This window comes from Fimicolochytrium jonesii, assembly GCF_025526975.1.
Source record: "Fimicolochytrium jonesii strain JEL569 chromosome Unknown EV422scaffold_17, whole genome shotgun sequence".
Classification (NCBI taxonomy): domain Eukaryota; kingdom Fungi; phylum Chytridiomycota; class Chytridiomycetes; order Spizellomycetales; family Powellomycetaceae; genus Fimicolochytrium; species Fimicolochytrium jonesii.
In genome coordinates, this window is record NW_026515684.1 from 536,645 (window position 1) to 556,800 (window position 20,156).

The 20,156-nt window shown below is 54.8% G+C and overlaps 9 protein-coding genes and 1 non-coding gene across 10 annotated transcripts; 7 read left to right on the forward strand and 3 right to left on the reverse strand.

Annotated features, from left to right (window-relative positions):
* Positions 1–203: 203 nt before the first annotated feature.
* Positions 204–2,526, forward strand: EV422DRAFT_114800 (AAA domain-containing protein). The gene is made up of 7 exons (XM_053064629.1): positions 204–381; positions 448–545; positions 619–713; positions 778–1,128; positions 1,218–1,665; positions 1,789–1,864; positions 1,929–2,526. Coding segments are annotated over exons 1-7 (1,581 nt in total). The 5' UTR covers positions 204–379; the 3' UTR covers positions 2,440–2,526.
* A 29-nt stretch (positions 2,527–2,555) lies between these two features.
* EV422DRAFT_114727 (AAA domain-containing protein) lies at positions 2,556–3,402 on the forward strand. Its single transcript, XM_053064628.1, has 5 exons — positions 2,556–2,642; positions 2,730–2,803; positions 2,873–3,000; positions 3,084–3,163; positions 3,262–3,402. Exons 2-5 carry the CDS (start codon positions 2,759–2,761, stop codon positions 3,354–3,356), a joined length of 348 nt encoding a protein of 115 aa, XP_052924364.1. The 5' UTR covers positions 2,556–2,642; positions 2,730–2,758; the 3' UTR covers positions 3,357–3,402.
* Positions 3,403–4,103: 701 nt separating this feature from the next.
* On the forward strand, positions 4,104–4,953 carry EV422DRAFT_534920 (uncharacterized protein). Its single transcript, XM_053070706.1, has one exon. The coding sequence runs from the start codon at positions 4,173–4,175 to the stop codon at positions 4,803–4,805; it is 633 nt and encodes a 210-aa protein (XP_052924365.1). The 5' UTR covers positions 4,104–4,172; the 3' UTR covers positions 4,806–4,953.
* EV422DRAFT_534922 (WD40-repeat-containing domain protein) lies at positions 4,954–6,684 on the reverse strand. The gene is made up of 5 exons (XM_053070707.1): positions 6,458–6,684; positions 6,198–6,328; positions 6,042–6,124; positions 5,559–5,967; positions 4,954–5,475 (listed from the first exon to the last, which is right to left on the reverse strand). The coding sequence occupies exons 1-5, from the start codon at positions 6,584–6,586 to the stop codon at positions 5,220–5,222; spliced, it is 1,008 nt and encodes a 335-aa protein (XP_052924366.1). The 5' UTR covers positions 6,587–6,684; the 3' UTR covers positions 4,954–5,219.
* EV422DRAFT_534924 (import receptor) lies at positions 6,685–9,895 on the forward strand. Its single transcript, XM_053070708.1, has 9 exons — positions 6,685–7,082; positions 7,404–7,519; positions 7,578–7,733; positions 7,792–7,828; positions 7,899–7,988; positions 8,054–8,437; positions 8,514–8,690; positions 8,778–9,083; positions 9,172–9,895. The coding sequence occupies exons 1-9, from the start codon at positions 6,803–6,805 to the stop codon at positions 9,474–9,476; spliced, it is 1,851 nt and encodes a 616-aa protein (XP_052924367.1). The 5' UTR covers positions 6,685–6,802; the 3' UTR covers positions 9,477–9,895.
* Positions 9,896–10,551: 656 nt separating this feature from the next.
* Positions 10,552–11,617, forward strand: EV422DRAFT_114981 (SOR/SNZ family-domain-containing protein). The gene is made up of 2 exons (XM_053064630.1): positions 10,552–11,440; positions 11,522–11,617. Exons 1-2 carry the CDS (start codon positions 10,682–10,684, stop codon positions 11,579–11,581), a joined length of 819 nt encoding a protein of 272 aa, XP_052924368.1. The 5' UTR covers positions 10,552–10,681; the 3' UTR covers positions 11,582–11,617.
* A 1,692-nt stretch (positions 11,618–13,309) lies between these two features.
* Positions 13,310–14,189, reverse strand: EV422DRAFT_568921 (uncharacterized protein; the record flags this gene model as incomplete). The annotated part of the gene is made up of 3 exons (XM_053072704.1): positions 13,310–13,691; positions 13,781–13,870; positions 13,939–14,189. 3 exons carry the CDS (start codon positions 14,187–14,189, stop codon positions 13,310–13,312), a joined length of 723 nt encoding a protein of 240 aa, XP_052924369.1.
* Positions 14,190–15,221: 1,032 nt separating this feature from the next.
* EV422DRAFT_534935 (uncharacterized protein) lies at positions 15,222–15,945 on the forward strand. Its single transcript, XM_053070709.1, has 2 exons — positions 15,222–15,610; positions 15,682–15,945. Exons 1-2 carry the CDS (start codon positions 15,531–15,533, stop codon positions 15,881–15,883), a joined length of 282 nt encoding a protein of 93 aa, XP_052924370.1. The 5' UTR covers positions 15,222–15,530; the 3' UTR covers positions 15,884–15,945.
* Positions 15,946–16,014: 69 nt separating this feature from the next.
* Positions 16,015–16,097, forward strand: EV422DRAFT_t93. Its single transcript has one exon. It is a non-coding gene; the product is annotated as a tRNA-Leu (tRNA).
* Positions 16,098–16,209: 112 nt separating this feature from the next.
* EV422DRAFT_534940 (uncharacterized protein) lies at positions 16,210–19,442 on the reverse strand. The gene is made up of 4 exons (XM_053070710.1): positions 19,299–19,442; positions 18,600–19,161; positions 17,184–18,177; positions 16,210–17,098 (listed from the first exon to the last, which is right to left on the reverse strand). Exons 2-4 carry the CDS (start codon positions 18,960–18,962, stop codon positions 16,560–16,562), a joined length of 1,896 nt encoding a protein of 631 aa, XP_052924371.1. The 5' UTR covers positions 18,963–19,161; positions 19,299–19,442; the 3' UTR covers positions 16,210–16,559.
* Positions 19,443–20,156: the final 714 nt, after the last annotated feature.

Here is a 20,156-nt window from a genome sequence, read left to right on the forward strand (position 1 = left end):
TTGAGGGAAGGTGCATGATGATCACTGTCTTGACCCATCGCTCCAACCCAGATTGCCAAAAACTTAAACCCGAAAAAATCCAACGCACTACCCGCATCCCCGCCAGTTTCGTAAGACACCCTAATCTCTCATGCCCATCCGCTCCCGGCATCAACAACAACTGACCTCACACGAATTTTTTAACAGAAAACAGTAAACGCTTACAAAGAGTCCTTCCTCCGCGCCCTCACCGAAAACCTCCAGATCCAACTCCGTACATCCGCGATCAACTACCACGCCGCCCTCCGAGAGGCCAAAAACAAAAACAAGAAGATTGATAATCTCACGGAATACCTGCGAGCAAAAGGACTGCCGTATTATGAGCGGTGTCAATTGACGTATGTGCATTGGAGTTTGTTGATACCCCATCACACCATCTTTCGTTTTGACGGGCCTCTTTTTGTGCAGGTGGTATAACGCCCCGTACCAAACTGGCAACAAGAAACGGCCCAAGAATCTGTTGTTGGCGTTTGAAAATAAAGAGCATTATTCGGTTTATTCCAAAGGTATCGTCACATCACATCACATCCGCATGAAGACCACCCGTGCATTTTTTTAACGTACCCTCATCTACTACAGACGACCTGTGGGCCATCTCCGGCGACCCAGACTTCACCACAACCTTCATCGGCCGCTCCCAATTCTACGGCGCCTCACGAAATTCCGTCATGGAGGTACTTCCCCCCCTTCCCTTCCCCATAATCCACCCACCCACTAACCCCGTCTATCCGCACGTAGATAATCCCCATGTCCCCCCACGACACAACCCTAGCCAACACCCTCCTCACAACAACCCACACCGCCTGGGCGCTCCGTGTCGCTTCGGCGAGTTCGGATATTCTGATGATGGATAATCTCCGTGACAATCTCGGAAGAACAGGTCTATTGACGACGGTGTTGGACCCCAGCGCGGGTGGTGGGGGTGCGGGCGGGACAGGAGGGACGGGGACGGCGAAGGCGAAGGCAAAGGGGAGGGGGTTCAAAGCGCCGTCGAGCGCTGCGTTGGTGGACGGTGAGAAACTGGAGGATTATTGGCGGGTTATGGCGGATGTTGCCGGGAGTTACGGGTTGAATGAGAGTCAGAGGGAGGTATGTACATGATGGGTGGGGGGATCGGGGGTCCTTTTCCCGGTTTTTTTTTTTCGTGTGCCGGCTGATGAGAGTTCCTTGCCGGATAGGTTTTGACGCAGTTTGCGTCAAGCATCGCCGTCCCGGGCACCCCCCCGATCTGTCTCGCCCACGGCGTCTTCGGCGCCGGCAAGAGTTTCCTCGTCTCCGTCATCGTCATCTTCCTGCACAAGGCCATGGCCTCCGGGTGTCTCCGCAAACCGGACAAGTTCAAAGTCCTGGTGGCGTCCATGACGAACGTCGCTGTGGATCGGATCCTGCTGGAGTTGCTCAGGCTTGAGTTCAGAGATTTCGTGAGGGTGGGCAGTTTGAAGAAGATTGCGAAGCCGGTGTTGCCGTTCACCGCGCAGGCGAAGAATGATCATGAGGATACGCGGGATCTGCAGGATTTGTTGAATGGCGAGCTGACGCCGGAGGAGCGGAGAGATGTGGAGGAAACGATGGCGAAGTTTAAGAAGAATATGAACAAGTCGATTACGGAGAAGGCTTTTCTTGTTGGTAAGATTTATTCCCGTTTCTCGAACTGAGTGTTCTCACTCGGAGATATGTTGGCGGAAAGAGGGGGGGAGGAGGGGGAGCCTTGGCTGATTTCGTTCTTTTTGGTTTGTGTGGTGGGTGTAGGAGCGACCTGTTTGGCAACGACGTTCGAGAGCTTCGACTGGTATCAGAACACCGTCGTCATCCTCGACGAGTGCAGGTGCGTCCGCTTCCCGCCTGAAACCCTCCCCATACCTAACCCCACCCCCACCCCCCCCACGCAGTCAAATGACAGAACCCATGTCCCTCCTCCCCCTCGCGCGCTTCGGCAGCCAAAAAGCGCTGCTTGTCGGCGACCCGCTCCAGCTGCCCCCGACGATCCCGACCACCGCCGACCCCAGCCGCAAAGACGGGTTGGAACGCACGTTGTTTGAGCGGTTGGCGGAAAGTGGGTTGACGCCGGTCTTGTTGAGGACGCAGTATCGGGTGAGTTGCGCAAAAATCAATCATCCGTCTCACGCTTTCCTTCCTTGGTTTTTTTTTGCTTCTGACATCTCTTCTGGTCCTTCTCATGTAAGTGTCATCCAGCGATCGCACAAATCAGCAACGAGCTCTTCTACCAAGGCCAGCTCACGCACGGGAAAACGGCCCAGGAGCTGTGTCCGCTCTACAACGGGTTACCGACACTTTCGTTCGTTGATGTGCCGAAAGGGCAGGAGGTGCGTGTGCTCCAGGAAACATTCTTCTGCGCACATACTAAGATTGCTTATGATGCTTCTTTTTTCTGGGGGGTAGGCTCAACAGAAAGGCGGGACGTGGGCTAATTTCGAGGGTGAGAGATTGATCGACATATATGTGCCCTGGATGATGCGAAGATGAGGACTTATGGTTTCTGTTTTTCTGTTCATCGCGCGCAGAGGCCCACCTGATCGTCACGGCGACACGCAAACTCCTCGACATTGGCGTTGATGCGAATGAGATTGGGGTCATTGCTTTGTGTAAGGGTTTTCGAATGATTTTTTGCGTAAGGCGGGGATCGGATCGAGATCAAACGTGCATACTGACTCGAATTCAATGACCCATAGACCGCGGTCAAGCGGAAGTCATCCAAACAATGCTCCGCGGCGAAATGGCGACGAAGAAGAAGGGCGGGGTGCAGGTAAAAAATCAAAAAGTGCGGTGCTTTCTTGAAGAGTTAATACTCACAACCCCCCGGGTCTTTTTGAAGGTCTCCACAGTCGACGCCTTCCAAGGCGCCGAGAAAACCGTCATCCTCCTCTCGACCGTGCGCACGCGCTACGTCGGGTTCATTGATGAACCGAGGAGGGTGAATGTCGCGTTGACGAGGGCCAAGCGGTAAGCAGTGGAGCCAAACTCGCCGACATGAGTATGGAATCGGGGACTGACTACGACCATTGTTGGTTTTTCTTTTATTTTAGCCATCTCTTCATATTCGGCAACAAGACCCTGTTATCGCGCGATAAGCTGTGGGGGAAGGTGTTGGCACATAGCTGTACAGGTAGGTGGGATAATCCACATTTGGTGTTCCTGCCTGTGGGCAACCGGACACGCGAGAATGGAGTGAAATGCGTATCTCACCGGTATTGATGCAAACAGAATCGGGCGAAACAGGGACCCTCCACCCCGCCGGATTCATAACGCTCCTGGACCGCATTGCTGCGGATGTCGCTGCTGCGGATGCGATGGCGTAGCGCCGGAGCACGTATCATTGACGGGCGGGATATCTGCGGCGTACCTGTTTCTTTCTTTTTGGATGGCCCCTCCGTTGCGGCGTTTTGACTTTTCACACCTGGATTTGAATGTAGACGCACATCCCAACACGGACATATGTCCATATCACGCTTGGCATGGTACGAGCATCGTGTCTTTGCAATATACACACGGGGAATATAGATGATAGAAGAACGGAGGCAAAAGAAATTCTTAATACTGTATGCATACATGGGATGGGCGGACGTGACAGAGACCATGAAACCCGCCCAAACCCCGTCAACGTAAAACACACACACGCACACACACACACACATCGCGAGCAGCCCACCTTTGCCCCTTCTGCGTAAGAACCAGCGTCAACGACGCGTTAGCGAGTTCGAATCTCCGAGACTTCGCGTAAGGGAAACCCCGACCAAAAACGCGTTGTGGATTACTTAATCCAAACTGACAGGTTTTGATTACACGTCTTCAACCTGTCAGTGTTTCCCCGGCGATTTTTGCATCCGATGATTTCTCAATGTATGGGCCTTGAGAAGCCCAGAGTTCCCGGATGCTGTTTGTTGTGGTACCGCAGATGTGGACTTCCTCGGCACGGCAGAAAGGAATGGAAGTACGTATGGGGAACGCATGTGGGGCATCACCCGACGCGCTTTGCTTGACTAAACTATTGTAGCCGGGGAAAGCTGAAAACTGCCCACGGCTCGATGACACGGGCATTGTGCGAAAACAAAAGGCTGCGGGAGGGGACCCAAGTCAGTCACATTACCTTTCCCGTTTTTCTGAGCGTTGCCGTCATGGGTACGGAAATGCTGGCGGCCCCGAGATCCAGACGACCCAACAACGCGGAGGACCCCTATTCCTCCGTGCATTTTGCACAGGGGGGACTGACTCTCTTCCCCCTTCTCTCCTTTTTTGGAGGCCATGAAAGACTTGGTACGATGGTAGGCTGCTGCGTAGCCGAAAGGGCCAGGATACTCTTCCGCTGCCATGATTCTTTTGTCACACCTACGGGATTGACACCGTGTACAATTGCAAAAAGCTACAAGCAACACTTCGCTCATTCTCCTTCCTCGGGGTTTCATAGCCCCACCACGACGATTCTCCCGCCATGCGCAATCCCATCTGACCCGTCCGACCCTCCGCGTTCTTCCCAAAGCGTGTTCGGAAAGATGCTGGCGGCCTCCAAAATCACCAGCGGGGGGGTGAATGCTAACGACGAAAACTGCCCACCCTTTGCCGCTGGCACCTCCAGCCGGGATGGGGTTCGTGTTTCGGCGGCCGCTGTCTCTAACGGGCTCGCGGCTCGCGGCTGGCACGTACCTGAGGGGTGCGATGGGTGTGAAACAGTGCTTTTCAAGGGGACGATGTGCGCCAGATGCAGGTTCGAGTTTGCGACTAGGTACCGCGGATACGACTTGGGCGAATAAGGGGTTCCTCTTGTATCCAGGTGGATCGCCCTCAGGGGCGGCGACCTGTCCTATGCTGATGTGGTGCAGCTTGGCGATTTTGGATTGCGATGCAGGTTTGTGAGGGTCGAAGCTCGAACGCGTCGATTCACGCGTCAGGATCGTCCTTCCCCGCTTTTTGGCTGCATTCGAGATGTGAAGGCTCCGTAACCACCATCGGAAGGTTATTTTCGGTCCTCCTATATACATTACTCGATTATTGCGGCTTCCCCTCCGCGGACTTGGGGAGGCTACATACGTTCGCACCATCCTTCTGGTATTCCGCCCCGGTGCGTCGCCCTACGTACCACCGTCCCGCCCTGGCACACACACCTACACCCATACTGAAAATACTCTCCCACGCGACTACTCTCACCCCTCCCACCTCCCCTCCACTCACGCCGCAACCTTGGCCTTACTCCTACACTCATTCTCGCCCACCTGTCTCACAAACACGCTATCCGGCGGGTGATCCTTCTCGCCCTCATCGAACGAGTAGCTGCTCGCGACGGCCAGCATGGATCCGTCGCAGTTGAAGGCCAGCGACGAGATGCCGGTTGGGTAGCGCGGGTATTGCCGCATGCGCTTTTTGTTAAGGTGGTCCCAGATGTAGACGACGCCGTCGCTGCCGCCTGAGGCGAAGGTGCCGTGGCTGTGTCAAGGGGAAGAAGTGGGTTTGAGGGTGAGAATGGAAGCCAACGCAGCATGCAGAGATACACGCGGCACGATACATACATGGGATGAAACGCGATCGCATTGACAGGGAAGATGTGTTCCGTGTCATCCACCACCTGCCGATGGCACTTAAACGCATATTTCCTTGCCTGCGACTCCTTCGACGGGTCAAAGTACTCGACCGCGATCCGTCCCTCAATCGACCCGCTGACAAATCCTTCCCCGTTAGGCATACACCGCAACACCCTCGTCATGAATTTCAGCGAGCTCTCCCGTGGCTGGAGGGTCTCCTTCATGTTGCGGATGTCGTAGACGAAGAGGCTCCGTCCGGCGGTTGCGACGACGAGGGTGTGCCCGACTACGTCCATGGAGAAGACTTTGGCGGGTTGGGCGTATTTGCCGAGGGAGGCATTGGTGCGTGGGTCCCAGAGCCCGATGTGGTGGTCCCAACTTCCGGTTAAGATCTGGCCTGTTTGTGATGATGAAGGAGTCAGTGCTTGTCTGGGAGAGGTAGTATATTCTTTGAAGGGGATGTGCTCTTACCTGTCTCTGGCGCATGCACGACGCACCGAATCGCATCGTCATGGCTCCCAATCACCGTTTCTCCGGGTGCATTCACATCGAAACTTTGGAGAGTTCGAACACACGATCAGTCGTGCTTTCTTGAATTCGCCGAGCCACTCCCACACCCAAACCCACCTCTTCAGCTTCTTATCCACGCCAACGCTAAAACACCGATTCCCGGACGAAAAGCAGACGTCCAATGTGGCGGCCTTTTGATTCCACTCGCGTTTTAAAGTGTCGGTTGTAACATCGTACAGTCGCAGTTTCTGCAGGGACGGAAACGGCCATAAGAATTCTTTGTCGAACCCGAGCACACTCAGACGCCCCTTTGCCCGTTATACAGCAGATATGCGAGTACTGCTCTATGTTTCGACGTATTGCTCCAGTCGCCGTACCTTATCCCAACTTCCCACGAGCAGCAAGCTGGGGTCGTCTGGACTGAACTTGACACTCGATATGCCGTCCGTGGGAGGGTTTGAGAGCTCGTGGCCCAGAGTAGCAGTTGCGCTGCCTGCGAGTGCCATTATGTTGCGTCGAAGTGAGTGATCTTGCAGTCCATGTGCAGCCAATCCCCGCCGGGTATAAGAATCAGTACTGTATAAGAATGCAGAGAGACGCGGCCAAGCCACAGTTCGCATTGTCTCGCAAATCTCGCCCTCAAACGCCCGACGGGAACTCCCTGCTAGCGCAAACGGAACTCCACAGCCCCGCCGCCCCCCCTGCCTGAACCCAAACCCACAATGGCCTCCACCGCACCCGCAGCATCAGCAGCCTCCCGCTTCTCCAAAGACGCTACCTGGAAGACCGTCCTGGCCGTCACCGTCGCGGGTGTCGTCGTCGGCGCAGGTGCATGGTACCTGCTCTCCCAGCGCCCGTCGGAGAACAGCAAGAAGGCACAACCGACTCCGAAGAAGCCGTCGTCTTCTACGGGAGCGTCGAATCTGAAGCGCAAGACGAAGAGTAAAACGACGTTGGTGGAGAAGAAGAATGTAACGGTCGCTGAGGCTGCGGCTCCTAGTTGTAAGTAGGAGGGAGGGATGGCAGATCAGCGTGGATGATGGAGCGGTTGATAGAGTGTGACGGCGAGAAGACTACGTCATGTTCCAATCAAGGAGAAGAGGTCTGAGAGTGTCAGCGGAGCGGTGGGGGCTCACTAGCAAGCGACACGAAGCCGGCTGGGCCGTATGCGCAAGGATGCTTGGGGATGGCAGGTGTGGGCCTGTGAGCGCTAGAGGGCTACGTTCCACTCGTTTCTTAGTAGAAGCTCCCGCACATGGCCGGACATTGTCCCTCTCGTCCCTCAATATCAGTGTCCTCAACGATGGTTCATTCTCCTTCTAGTGGATGACTTGACACCGGCAGAGGCCGCAACAGTTGCGCCCGCCGAAACCGTCGAAGGCGTCCAAGCCTACCCGCAGAACCTGTTCCCCGCCAATCCAGACGCCCTCTCCGAAAAGGTTAGTCCGCACATGCAGCCAATCTGACGGACTGTAGTAGTGACTCTCTTCTCAATAGGAACGAGCAGACCTAGCCAAATCCGCAAAGACACTGGGCAACAAGTACTACGGCGAGAAGAAGTACCAGGAGGCGATCGATCTGTACAGCCAGGCGATCGTGTTGCAGCCTGATGCTGTTTTCTATAGCAATAGGGCTGCGTGTTATGCTAACCTCGTAAGCAGCCGTGGAGACTCTGTTGGGATGCTCTGGTACTAACACACTTGGGAAATAGAATGACTACGATAATGTCATCAATGACTGCACGGAAGGTGGGTTGATACACCGGGCTCCCTTTCTCCCCAACGGCATGCGGATTGACGCTCTTCTTACCCTTATCAGCATTGAAACTGGACAACCAGTACCTGAAAGCGCTTAACCGCCGCGCCCAGGCCTACGAGAGCCAGGAAAAGTGGTCAGAGTCTCTCAACGGTATGCTATCAGCGTCTGAACTTGGCCCGAAGGTTACAGACGCTGACACCCGATCACCCGCACAGACTACACAGTGATGTGCGTCCTCGAAGAGTTCAAGAACGAAAGCGTCCTCGGCTCCTGCGACCGCATCCTCAAAAACTTTGCGCAATCCAAAGCGCAAGAGCAGATCAAAAACAAGGTTCCCCGCCTCCCCTCCGACACCTTCATCACCGCCTTCATGGACTCCTTCCGTCTCACCAGCAAAGGCGCGAAAACCATCGTGCAGCACAAAGCCGAAAAGCCGGGCGACAAGCTGGTCAAGAAGGCGTTCCAGGGAATCATTGACCATAAGTGGGACGAGGCGCAGACGGCGACGGTGGAGGCGGTTGAGAGCGGGGAGCTGAGCGCGTTTTGGGAGCCGTTGGCGTATAATCTGAGGGCGACTTTTGGGTTTTTGAGGGGTGATGGTTAGTACGCCGAAACGCTGGATATACCCAACTCCGTCCTGATGTTCCTAATGATCTTTTTCATTTCCTTCAACAGTGGACCTGGCAATGACGGACCTAGAGAAATCGCTAGAAGCCGACCCGAAGAACGTCAACACGATCATCAAGCGCGCGTCGATCTACATGGAGCGCGCGGAGGTCGAGAAGGCGATCGAGGAGTATAACCGCGCCATTGAGCTGGATCCGAGGGATCCTGATGTCTACTACCACAGGGGTGTGTACTTGTTTTCGTGGTTGTGGTGGGTGGTGGTGTGAACGAGGCTCTCGAAGAATGCTGAACTCCTCCCCCTCCGAAATCCAGGCCAAATCCGCGTCCTAACCAACGACAACCAAGGCGCCATCGACGACTACAAAAAGTCGATCTCCCTCGACAGCGATTTCGTCTATGCGCACATCCAGCTAGGTGTGGCGCAGTACAAGCTCGGCGATGTTGGGGGCGCCCAGACGACGTTTGAGAAGGCGAGGAGGAAGTTCAAGAACTCGCCCGAGGTGTATAACTACAATGGAGAGATTCTGTTGGATACGCAGCAGTATGAGGAGGCGTTGAAGAATTTCGATAAGGCGTTGGGGATTGCGCCCAATTCGCCTTTGCCTTATATCAACAAGGGTAAGGGGATGAGAGAGAGAGAGAGAGACAAGAGAGCGCCATCAGCTGACTGTTCGGCCGTTCGTCTCTGTCTATGAATTTTTTGTAGCCATTTTGTACCTGCAATGGAAACAAGACGCGACGACCGCCGAAATCGAATGCCGCAAAGCGATCGCGGTCGACCCGTACTGCGACATTGCGTACGCGCAACTCGCGCAGTTGCTGCTGCACCAAGGCAAATTCAGCGACTCGCTGGACGCGTACGACAAAGCGGCGGCGTTGGCGCGGACGGAGCCTGAGCTTGCGAACGCGTTGGCGTTGAGGGAGGCTGCGGCGGCGCAGTTGCATGTTGCGACGTATTATCCGGAGGTCATTGCAAGGTTGAGGGGGGGTGCCGGGTTCGGGGTTGAGTAAGGGATGCTGTCATATGCGACCCGATTTCAACCGATCCCAACGCCATCATCACCCACACATATGAAACCGATCCGCACCCGCACATATCTTCATTTTCCCGACACCCGCCCGAAAAGAGACGGGCCGCCGACAGAGGGAAGAAATGGAACACTTTCGCCGTCGGTCCCGTAGTTCACCACCACAACCCACCAATGTCCGATCCACTTGCCCATCATCGTCTCCCGCTCGCATATATCACGGCTTTGTTGAGTGAGTAGTAATACATAGTCATTATCCAACCCCTTCATTTCACCAGACGAGGGGTGCGGGTTGTATGTATGTAGTTGTTGTGGGTTTCTTCCTCCTTTTTTTATATTTCATGTTATTGGTAATATGTACATCTTCATTTCGATCCTATGGGAGTTAGCGATGCGGGTGACTCATTCGACTCCCTCCCCAATGGAGGGCGCGCGTGATCTTCCTAGTGTGTGTATTATTCATCCGCGTCGCATTGCATTCATTTGGGGAAGATCTGATCTGCTTGCCCATCAACACAGAAAAAGGACAACAACCAGCAACCCCCCCCCTTCCGACAACAAACCCACGTTCCCACACCCCCCCCTTCCAACAGCACGCAAAACATGTCCTTCAACACTCCCTCCAACCTCGTCCCAAAGCAGAACGGCACAGCCAACGGCCACGGCCACGCCGCTGACGCCTCGTTTGTCGTCAAGGCTGGGTTGGCCCAGAACTTGAAGGTGAGAACACTCGAACGAACAACACTGGTGTGGTGGAGTCATTGGACGAGAGGTGGAGAGGGCAGGGTGGAATGGGGAGGGAGAGGAGAGGAGGCGGGGAGGAATGGGAGCTATGCATTGGGGAGACGGGTGTTATTCCGGAGTTTATTGGATGGGTGGCTTTGTACGATTGGAGAAAGCAATTTGGACAATGCTGCAGGCATGTAGGTGGAGGGTTGGTATGTGGGTTGTGGAGGGGAGGGTGTAGTCGAGGGGTTTTATAGGGGTTGGAGTTGGGGATGCGGAAGAATGGAGTCTGGGCATTCTTCGCTCAGTCGAGGGAGGATTCTTTCTTTGGGTTGCAGGGGGTGCCACTGCTTCGGCAGCCACATGGTTGCCCCACATGTGTGGGAACTCCCAGATCGTGCTTTGGAAACCGGGATGGTGGTGTTAACCGAAAATGATTCCATTCCTTAGGGAGGAGTGATCATGGACGTTGTGAATGCCGAGCAAGCACGCATAGCAGAGGAAGCCGGAGCATGCGCCGTCATGGCCCTCGAGCGTGTTCCCGCCGACATCCGCAAAGACGGCGGCGTAGCCCGCATGTCGGACCCCAAGATGATCAAAGAGATCATTGCAGCAGTCACCATCCCTGTCATGGCCAAAGTCCGGATTGGCCACTTTGTCGAAGCCCAGATCCTCGAACACCTCAACGTCGACTACATCGACGAGTCGGAGGTCCTGACCCCCGCCGACGAGCAGCACCACATCGACAAATCCAAGTTCAAGGTCCCCTACGTCTGCGGCGCCAAGAACCTCGGCGAGGCATTGCGCCGCATCAACGAGGGCGCGGCGATGATCCGCACCAAAGGCGAGGCCGGCACCGGTAACGTCGTCGAGGCCGTCCGCCACGCTCGTCAACTCACCTCCGAGATCCGCCGCGTGCAGAACATGGCTGAGGAGGAGCTGTACGTCTACGCAAAGGACATCCAGGCGCCATTCCACCTCGTCAAGGAGACCGCACGACTCGGTCGTCTGCCCGTTGTCAACTTTGCCGCGGGAGGCGTCGCGACACCCGCTGACGCCGCCCTCATGATGCAGCTTGGCATGGACGGCGTGTTTGTCGGTTCGGGCATCTTCAAGTCTGGAAACCCCGCCCAGCGCGCAAAGGCGATCGTGCAGGCCGTCACCCACTACCAGGACCCCGCGGTGCTTGCGGCCGTTTCGGAAGACCTGGGAGAGCCGATGGTGGGTATTTCAAATGCCGAAAGAATTCTATGCCGAGGCGCGGAAACTAGGCTAACTAAGGGTCAATTCCCCCAAAACTAGGTCGGAATCAACTGCGATATCCTCCCCGAGGACCAGAAGTTTGCCAAGCGTGGTTGGTAAACAACACCATTCGTGGACATATCTTTGAAATCAACACCCTCGACTCGGATCCCTTAAAAGTCGATCAACACTTCACAATCCGTAACATAGATACATAGCACCCCCGAACACCCCACGCACCAGCAAAACCATGTCCACATTTCCCCACTTATTTCTATTTGTAGTCCGTGCCATGCTCTGGTATCGTCTGTCACGTCCACATATTAATTTCTGCATAGAGAGATTATTCATTTGCTTGTTCTGCATGTCTTGCCCGCCCATTTTCGTTACACACTCCGATTAAGCGATCTCCAAGCGCAGCCCGTGCTTGCCCATGCGGTGCTTCACCGGACTGAATCACCTACCGTACCCTATGCAGGTCTGTCAAGAGGCTCATCCCCGAAGCCGATTACCATGACGGTCTGTCAACCATACGCCCCAAGCTCACCCTTCTCTGATATCTGACGGCGAGATAGAAGCCATTTTGCGGACTGAACCCAATCCTGGCCATATACTTTACTTTGCTTGTATCGGTGGCTTTATCGTGCAGGATGGCTGAGTGAGGGCGGCGCGGGCGGAGCTTTGAACAGGGCGTTTTGCTGGGTAGACGTGCGACCAGAGCCGATGCACGGCTAGCCGATGAAACCCATCGATGGTGAGGTTTAACATGCACAGGGACATGCGAGAGAGTAAACCTTAAGAGGAGGTGAAAGCGTCTACCCTGCCGGTCCCTTCGCCGTTCTCCGCTGGCAGGGACCCCTCGCGCAAACGCAGAGCGCCGGTGAGGCCCATCTCCTCTTCCGATAAATATCCCTCGGACTCGGCACTCAATACCCACTTCCCAGACCTCAGGGCGAAACCCCCAACGGTCGCTCAGCGCCCTACGTTCTCCGCAGACGGGCCCGTCTGGAATCTGCCTGCGCGTAGACGCAGAGGATCGACAGGTTTGAGGGATCGAACGTTTTTTCCCGTTGTATTGTGCTCTACCGGAATGGTGTACGGTTGTCTGTCACACACGCATAGTCAGTTCCGCGTTAGGCCCTTTGGTTCTTTGAGGAAGTATCATGAATGACTTTTGGAAGTTGAAGCAAGTCGTGGTACACCATACATCCCTTTTCTTCCTTTCGTTCCCATCGACAACTACCGCCGGCGGTGATGGGAAAACGAGGGAGAAAACATAACCAGTGTTCTTGTCCATAGAAGGATAGGAGTTCATTGACCTGCCTAACTTCCTGTTGACGCCAAACGCGTCCGCAACGAGGCGCCAGGAAAACTGTCAGTGATTAGCGAATCGTGATTAGCTAATCTTGACGCGTTCTCTCTCCGCGACCAGATTCCGAGCTGAACATGACCCATGTCCGACGAAATAAACGCTCGTTGTAAAGACCGAGGTCGAGTGATGAATCTCCTGTGCTTCCAGTATGTCCAGTACAACACAGCAGCGATTGCCAACGAGTTTGCGCATGTATATCTAGACACGACACAGTAGCTCCAAGTTCAAACGGCTACTGTTGGGCTTCACACCTTCGCATCCTTTTTCACACGCGTGCAGCTTGTTGGCACGATAAATGGACCGGATAATGGAGTAGATTCACTTCGTTAGGACGATCTGATTTGCGGCGTATGAACTTGGATGGGAACCCGTATGAACTTGGTTAGGTATTTGCGTAGAAAGTTATAAATCAGCATGTAAATAAGAAAAAGATGTGCGTATCAAAATATACTGCTCTATGTGAACTGAAAATGCGTTCAGGATAGCTCAAGAGAGGGGTTGGCTGCCAGGGCCTGGCGAATCACAGCTAGGCGGTCACGGACAGGGCGCATGATGGCGGCACCTTTCACGAGGTCGGAGATGATACCCGCCTCCGTGGAGAGGTAGAGGTTTTGGACGCAGCCCACGAACACCGCCTTGCAGACATTGCCAGAATGTGCCGTCGGCTTCACAAGAAAGACCAAGGCCTTTTCTTTGAAGAAAAGGATCCACGGAACCTCAAGCTGATGCGTCCTGGCCAGCAGACTCACGGCGGTGTCCTGAGCACTCCGCGCCGATTTGCGGATTCTACTGATCGAGCTGGCCTGCTGTCGCTCCCCCAAGGCTCTCGCCCGAAAAGATCTCCTCGCCACGTGCTTCCTGAGTTGATTGGTCGCAAATCGTCCAGTCAACCAAACGAACGCTTTCCAGTCCACGGACCGCCTGGTGAGCGCTGCTGCCGGTCTCACCGTACTGAATCAGCATTCCTGGGTCTTCGAGGAGGTCCATCCAGCGGGACCATATCTGGCGATCTATGGCCTGCCTCCGAGTGCATCAAGCTACGGTTGGATCATCAAAGACACGTTAGGACCTGGAGCCAAAATCAATGACAAGACGATGAACATACCATTTCCTGAGCACGTCTAGTGCGTCATGGACAAAAACGGTCGTCGTGTCTAGAGACACGCCGATCTCTGCTCCAACACCTGCCACTCCATGGCTTTTCAGTCGAGCCAACGCTTCCTTCATCCGTTTCAAGGGCATGCCCACCAGCCCTTCGATCGGCTGCAATTTGCTGGTGTCGAACTCATTCCCCGCCAACGTGTTGCCCAGGATGTGATGGTACAGGGTGATGCGGGCGGGTACGCCGCAGAGCATTATGCCGCTGGCATTCAGGGAATCCTCGTCCGCTTCGTCCAGGAGACCCTTGAGTTTACGCCGCTTCCGGGCTCCTTCGCTCTCGTCACTATCGCCACCAGAGTCTGCGCTTGCTGTGCGCTTGCGGCCTGACGTCCCTTCCAGTGCGGTCCCAGGGGCGGTCTTCAGAAAACGAGAAAAAACAAGAACTTCAGATTGACGCACATCATTCAACGTGCTTTGGAAGTGTTCACCTTTGTGATTGATGAATTCCTACCACATGAGGAAGGCATGTCATGCACTTTCCATCATCCACCAGACAGTTGGGAAGGTGGACTCACGAAATTACGCGTCCGTTGGTGGCATTTGGTGCCTCTCGAGCCACTCTGGAGCTGCGCTGCTGCGGAGGCGAGAAGCAGTGGACCTGGAAGGCTCGGGCGGACGAGGTGAGGGAGAAGGAGAAGGGTTTCCCACGGGTTTCCCACTCAACATCGGTTGCAGTCGTCGCAGGCTCCTGGCTCCTCCGAAAACCGCCCGTTGCGTTTCTCCCGGAACTCTGAAGACACGCATTGAAGAAAGCTGCCCTCCTCCGCAAACACGGTGAGTGTGATGTCGCCCACATCCTTTATTTTCCACTGGGACAGGTGGACGTGCGCCTGGGTCAAGCCTGGGGGTGTCTGTCACGCAGGCGCTTTCGGTCCTTTGCTTTCTGGCTTCCTGCTTTGGCAGACCAGAAGCTTAGGCCCCTCCTATACTTCGTTTATAGGGGGATGGTGGGGTAGCCCATATCAACGTGCATCTCCGACTTCGAGCCTCATCGGAGTTGTCAACTCGCGGTGGGGTAAGACTCGGCCCTGCTCTCTCCTGAAGTCTGGACTGCTATTGAGTCCCACTTGAACGGTCATACCTGAAAACTGAGCTGCAGATGTGGAGGGGATGACTGTTTTGCTCTTGGGTTCGCCCCACAGTATTGGAAGAGCAGGGGCCTCGGCCCACAATGTGTAATCCCAAATTGCACCGTTACTTCTCAAACAACATACTGACCGTGACTTCTACTCTTCTTTCTTTCCCTGGTTCGTGATTTTCACCACTCTTCACATTCGGCTCGTATATGTCAACATGGTGCCGAGAGCGACGGCTTAAGGGAACATCTCACGGACGGATTTCACCACCCGCTACCCAAATCGGCTTAACCCAACACATCCCTCATCATCACTTCAAGTGCATCTACCACTCTAAACTCGGCAAATCGTCCTCTGTAGAGTCCTTAAACACGGTCAGCACCCGACATGCCCCTCCAATGCCCGATAACTCGCCCCTCCATGCCTGCATCGCGCCTCGTTCGGAAGCGAATTGGAGAGAATGGTGTCCACCCTCCCTGTAGTGAAGAGCATCATCTGCCTTCTCTGTACGCTCTATTTCACTTACGGGTTTTCTCGCATGTACGTAGGCGACGTTGTTGGATGTTGGGGCAAATATATCACCGGAGTTGAGATTTTCTGCGTCCCTACAGACGGGTTGAACGATCTACGTCAACATACATTGTGGTAGTGCAACAGATATGGGCAATGAATACCGTTTATGCTTCTAGAGGACCATATATTCAACTGCATCGCACACCACAAAAACACCTTGCTGAGACTTGTTACGTTAAACTGACGCGCATCCGCCCGCCCGCAATATCCCACTGGACGTACTGTAGATCTAGAGCGTGAAGGAGAGATGGAACCTATCTGCTGCCCTCAACCACTCCATGTATTATGCACTCTATAAAATGATCACAGGCCCTTGTTTTTCGGCCTTTGTTTTTAGTATCCCATTTTGCATGCCATAGAGGATTTAACGAGCACGGATGGCCGAGTTGGTCTAAGGCGTTGGTCTCAAGTTCCAATCTCGTAAGAGGCGCGAGTTCGAATCTCGCTTCGTGCACAATCTTTTTGTCTCTCCAAATCGTCAGCCCCCCTCCACAATTTTGCTCTTTGGCGGCCCTTCTCAATAGATCATTCCTTCCATCAGCGAAAGACCTCTGCTGTAGAGGCTTCTTCGATCAATACCACCGATGACCAGAAATCCTATTTACAGACCATACAAAACATACAAATTTACAACACCCCCATTCCCCTCTTCGCCCAATCGCACGCCAGCGCACAGCAGAAGCGAAACCAGAGAAACAAACGATCAAGAGAGTACCTAAGAAACAAAAGGGGGTCGCTGCGAGGGAAGACGGGGGGAGGTGGGCACGCCGTCTGGGGAGTCTATGGGAGTGAAATGTGGCATACGCGGGTGTGGGAGGAGGCGCGAGGCAAGGGGAGGAGGGGACCAAAAACTGAAATGTGCAAGACGATAACGAGAGCGGTGTGCTGCTGCGGTGCTATAGACGAAGCGAAACATCTACGCGTGCTGAATGGCGTCCTGCCTTGCTGTGTCCGTTGTTCCGCTGGTTGTGGTGTCGATCACCTCCGCTGGAGCGGCAGCGGTCTCCGCCCCACCCTCTGCACCCTCACCCCCGCTTCTCTCCACACCCAGAGACACAGCAGTCGCGGGTGAAACAGCCCCACCCGCAAACCTCTCCGCCAGCAACGGCGAAATAAACAACGCCGCCGGTCCCCTCGACACACGCACGTTTGCCGATCGTCGTTGCCACGGTGGCATCACTGTTGTGCTGGGTGGTCGTCTTGATGTCGCTGTCTGTGTCCCCGTTTCACTCTGTTGCGCCGTATCAGGCGTAGATGAAGAAACAACCTGTGCATCCTCTCGGGCATTCGCAACACCACCCCCCTCCTCAGCCATAGTAATATCCAACAACTCCAAATCGCCGGCATTGAACCCAAACCCAGCCGCGCGTTTCTCCCATTCGAGACGCACGTGTTCCGGGGTCGCGTCTTTTTTGCAGAGGGGGCATTGGGAGGATTGTTCTGTTAGCCATGGGTCTGTAGAAATATTCAACGAGATTGTCAATGAATGCGTGTACGTAAAAGGCAAAGAACAGATGATGGAGAACGTGGTAATACGCACCAATACACTCAGCATGGAAACAATGCCCGCACGGCAACTCTCTCAACGTCACGCCTTCCTCATACTCGTCCAGGCAGATCGCGCACGTGTCCGCTGAGACGCCACCGTCCACTGTATGCGCCGACCGGCCGGAGCGGACGGTTCGGATCGAGCGGATGGATTTGGCGCGGCGGGTCGAGGCGAGGGAGGGTTGGCGAAGGAGGGTGGGTGGGGATTCCGTGGTGTCGACGGCGTCCGTGAGGGGGTGGAGTGGTTCCGGGTCCGTAGTGGGAGTGGCGGGAGTGGGAGTAAGGGGCGGCTCAGCGGCTGGTGCGACCGCATTCCGTGCAACAGGCGGTGACACTTTTGTCACGTGTGGATCAACGATTTTCTCGTTGGTAGCCATCTTCTCCGCACCATCAAATTTCGCAGTGGCCCCACCACCCTTAGAATGAAACACCTTGATCGGGAACGTATCCACCACCCCCTGCGGCAGCGTATGCCTCCCATCCCTCCTCCCACCCACCATCCACCCAACACCCAATTCTTCATGCGCTCCAGTTCTCAACACGTCCCTGTACATCTGCAACCGCCGATGCGCGAGCCAGCAATGTACGGTGATGGTGAACGACGCGATGCATGCAAAGAGGACGGCGGCGGAGAGGAGGACGTATCGCCATACGCGATTGTTGAGGGGGTCTTCGATGACCATGGCTCGCATAAGTCTGTTGGCTCCGACGGGGCGTAGTGTTGAGTGGAGCATGTTGTAAATGGTATTGTCGATAGTGAGGATCGGGTACGCGGTGTTGTACTCCTTCGTGACGGGCGGGTCGGGGAGCAGGACGAAGAAGCCGCGGAGGTACGTGGAGGATTCAAGGTTGCGGATTCTGCGGGTGAGACTGCAGTTGGACTTTGGGGTCTCGTCGGAGGCGTTGATGAGTGCGATGAAGGTGTAGTTGGTGTTGGCGAGGGAGGGGTTAGGGTCGCAACCATTTCCAAAATCGCGCATGATGCCCTGTGAATGATCGGATGAAGTAGACGTCAGTTGATGGTTGATGGATGAAACGATACCTTGGAATTGATGGTTGATGGATGATGGATGGTTGATGATTTAACGATACCCTGCTCGCTCCGCTCGCGACGAGGAGATTGGGCTGCGTGTGCTAAGCTCGCCGGCGCTCGCTAAGAACTGCAGTTAGGGGAAACATTGCGCCTTTGGCGCAATGGGAACTCGCTTCACTCGCGAAGGGGCGTTCGCTGTGGTCGACCTAGCGGTCTCCCAGACCGAACCATCCCGGCACCTCCCTTTCGCTCGTTGCAGACGGGCCACCATCGCTCGCTTCGCTCACGGCTCGCATAACATGGCTCGCGCCTCAAGCAAGTCCTCACTCCGTTCGGAACCCTCAAGTATTCTCCTCGCTCCGCTCGAAAACTCACCGCAACCCCGCCACTGATATCCCCACTATCAATCAACCTATCGACGCCATCGGGAAACGACTGCTGAGTTCCATCAATCCTCCAAGCCGTAATATCGCTAACCGCCGGCTCATACTCCACGGGCACGACATAGATCGAGATGGCGTTCACCCCCCCGTAGTTAAGTGCTAGGAGAAGGGTGAAAACGAGCAAGAGGAAGATATGGCGGCCTGGCATGGTTGTACGGGTTTGGCGGGAGAGGCGAACTTGGCGCTTGTAACTTTGTGAAGTTACGGGAGTGGTGGTGGTGGTGGTGGTAGTGGTAGGTTTAAGGGAGCTGCGTGCGCTATCACCGTCGTCTTCTCCGTCGCTGGTGACCAACATTCGTGATGCTATGACCGACCGTACGAGGGAACGCGAAGTTTGATTTGCTGAAGTGTGTGAGCTATTTAACAACTTGTGGGGAAAGTCTTCGTCTGGTCCTCGTCCAGTTTCGGACGGAAAACAATAAGGTGTTGTTGGGCGACGAGACCGACCGGTGTTATACTGGTGTCGTTGGGAGAGATTGGCTGCGAGTACAGTTCTGTAGGAGTGGAAAATATGAGAGGCCGGATAATAATTCCCACTGACAAATGTGGGGAGCGGGTTTTCGCGGTTGACCGTCTGTGCCTACACGTTCGTGCTGGGGTAGGCAGAACACCATGCTGCGTACGTACATACCTGAAGTCAGTGGTGTTTGGCAAGAGGGGATGCAGCTGACGAGGACGAGTATGTAGTTGCGACTCCCAATGCAGTCACTGGCATGTCCGTCTGGTTGTGGGCTGGGCTGGAGGTGGGTGCTGGGAGACTGGGAGTGAAACATAGGCCTCTCCTTCTCTCTCTGATTCATGCGAAGTCTCCGGGGGGGTCTCTCTGAGTGATTGAGTGATTGCGTCACGGCGTCGCTCCGGTTAACTCACAGTGATTCACAGTAACTAACCGCTGCGTATGGCTGACTGACTCATCGCTTGACGGCCTTCTACCGTTTCTGAGGACGTTTACGACAGGACAGGAATCCAAATGCCATCCATCCCTTTGGACCTCCTGAAATCATCAGAACCTTCAACGTGGCGAAGATTCTTCGGGGCTTGCGTGGCTTCAAGTGGGAACAGCCAGGACCATACCGACCCCGGACGATGATGGTATCCAGAACACCTCAAGAAAACGACAGTAGAGAAACAGCATCAATCTCTGCAATGTCCCTCGTACTCCTCGCTATCTGCAGCCGATCTTGTTGTCTTCATCACCAGCTCCACCTCCGCCGCCATCAACTCCGTCAGGGCCTTGATTTGGACTTGGTGGGTCAATGGTAGTGGCGGCGGCTAGGCCTGGAGCGTGTAATGCGATATGTATGCAGAGACGGTATGCGTTGTATTGTCAATGGTGGGTATGGTGACAGTCATGTCACCATGTCACAGAGTCAGGGTAGCGTCGTTAGCGATTCCCATATAATGATTGAGGTCTGAGACTTTTAGACAGACTTCAAAGGAGACGCAGCTACATTTGGCAAGGCGGTGATTTTAAGAAGAGGAGTGAAGC

What these genes read in the sequence shown, in the direction of transcription:
- EV422DRAFT_534940 (XM_053070710.1), bottom strand. Translation starts at nt 18,962, where the DNA reads ATGTTGGTCACCAGCGACGGAGAAGACGACGGTGATAGCGCACGCAGC. An exon ending in ATATCAGTGGCGGGGTTGCG is followed by an intron (nt 18,178 to 18,599) that starts GTGAGTTTTCGA and finishes GATCATTCACAG; the next exon opens with GGCATCATGCGCGATTTTGG. An exon ending in TTTCCATGCTGAGTGTATTG is followed by an intron (nt 17,099 to 17,183) that starts GTGCGTATTACC and finishes ATATTTCTACAG; the next exon opens with ACCCATGGCTAACAGAACAA.
- EV422DRAFT_114727 (XM_053064628.1), top strand. Translation starts at nt 2,759, where the DNA reads ATGCTCCGCGGCGAAATGGCGACGAAGAAGAAGGGCGGGGTGCAG. An exon ending in GCGTTGACGAGGGCCAAGCG is followed by an intron (nt 3,001 to 3,083) that starts GTAAGCAGTGGA and finishes CTTTTATTTTAG; the next exon opens with CCATCTCTTCATATTCGGCA. An exon ending in GTTGGCACATAGCTGTACAG is followed by an intron (nt 3,164 to 3,261) that starts GTAGGTGGGATA and finishes TGATGCAAACAG; the next exon opens with AATCGGGCGAAACAGGGACC.
- EV422DRAFT_534920 (XM_053070706.1), top strand. Translation starts at nt 4,173, where the DNA reads ATGGGTACGGAAATGCTGGCGGCCCCGAGATCCAGACGACCCAACAAC.
- EV422DRAFT_534935 (XM_053070709.1), top strand. Translation starts at nt 15,531, where the DNA reads ATGGTGTCCACCCTCCCTGTAGTGAAGAGCATCATCTGCCTTCTCTGT. An exon ending in ACTTACGGGTTTTCTCGCAT is followed by an intron (nt 15,611 to 15,681) that starts GTACGTAGGCGA and finishes GCGTCCCTACAG; the next exon opens with ACGGGTTGAACGATCTACGT.
- EV422DRAFT_114981 (XM_053064630.1), top strand. Translation starts at nt 10,682, where the DNA reads ATGGACGTTGTGAATGCCGAGCAAGCACGCATAGCAGAGGAAGCCGGA. An exon ending in AAGACCTGGGAGAGCCGATG is followed by an intron (nt 11,441 to 11,521) that starts GTGGGTATTTCA and finishes CCCCAAAACTAG; the next exon opens with GTCGGAATCAACTGCGATAT.
- EV422DRAFT_534922 (XM_053070707.1), bottom strand. Translation starts at nt 6,586, where the DNA reads ATGGCACTCGCAGGCAGCGCAACTGCTACTCTGGGCCACGAGCTCTCA. An exon ending in GTGGATAAGAAGCTGAAGAG is followed by an intron (nt 6,125 to 6,197) that starts GTGGGTTTGGGT and finishes AACTCTCCAAAG; the next exon opens with TTTCGATGTGAATGCACCCG. An exon ending in GCGATCGCGTTTCATCCCAT is followed by an intron (nt 5,476 to 5,558) that starts GTATGTATCGTG and finishes CCCTTGACACAG; the next exon opens with CCACGGCACCTTCGCCTCAG.
- EV422DRAFT_114800 (XM_053064629.1), top strand. An exon ending in TTATTCGGTTTATTCCAAAG is followed by an intron (nt 546 to 618) that starts GTATCGTCACAT and finishes CATCTACTACAG; the next exon opens with ACGACCTGTGGGCCATCTCC. An exon ending in CACGAAATTCCGTCATGGAG is followed by an intron (nt 714 to 777) that starts GTACTTCCCCCC and finishes ATCCGCACGTAG; the next exon opens with ATAATCCCCATGTCCCCCCA.
- EV422DRAFT_534924 (XM_053070708.1), top strand. Translation starts at nt 6,803, where the DNA reads ATGGCCTCCACCGCACCCGCAGCATCAGCAGCCTCCCGCTTCTCCAAA. An exon ending in TGAGGCTGCGGCTCCTAGTT is followed by an intron (nt 7,083 to 7,403) that starts GTAAGTAGGAGG and finishes TTCTCCTTCTAG; the next exon opens with TGGATGACTTGACACCGGCA. An exon ending in GTGGTCAGAGTCTCTCAACG is followed by an intron (nt 7,989 to 8,053) that starts GTATGCTATCAG and finishes TCACCCGCACAG; the next exon opens with ACTACACAGTGATGTGCGTC.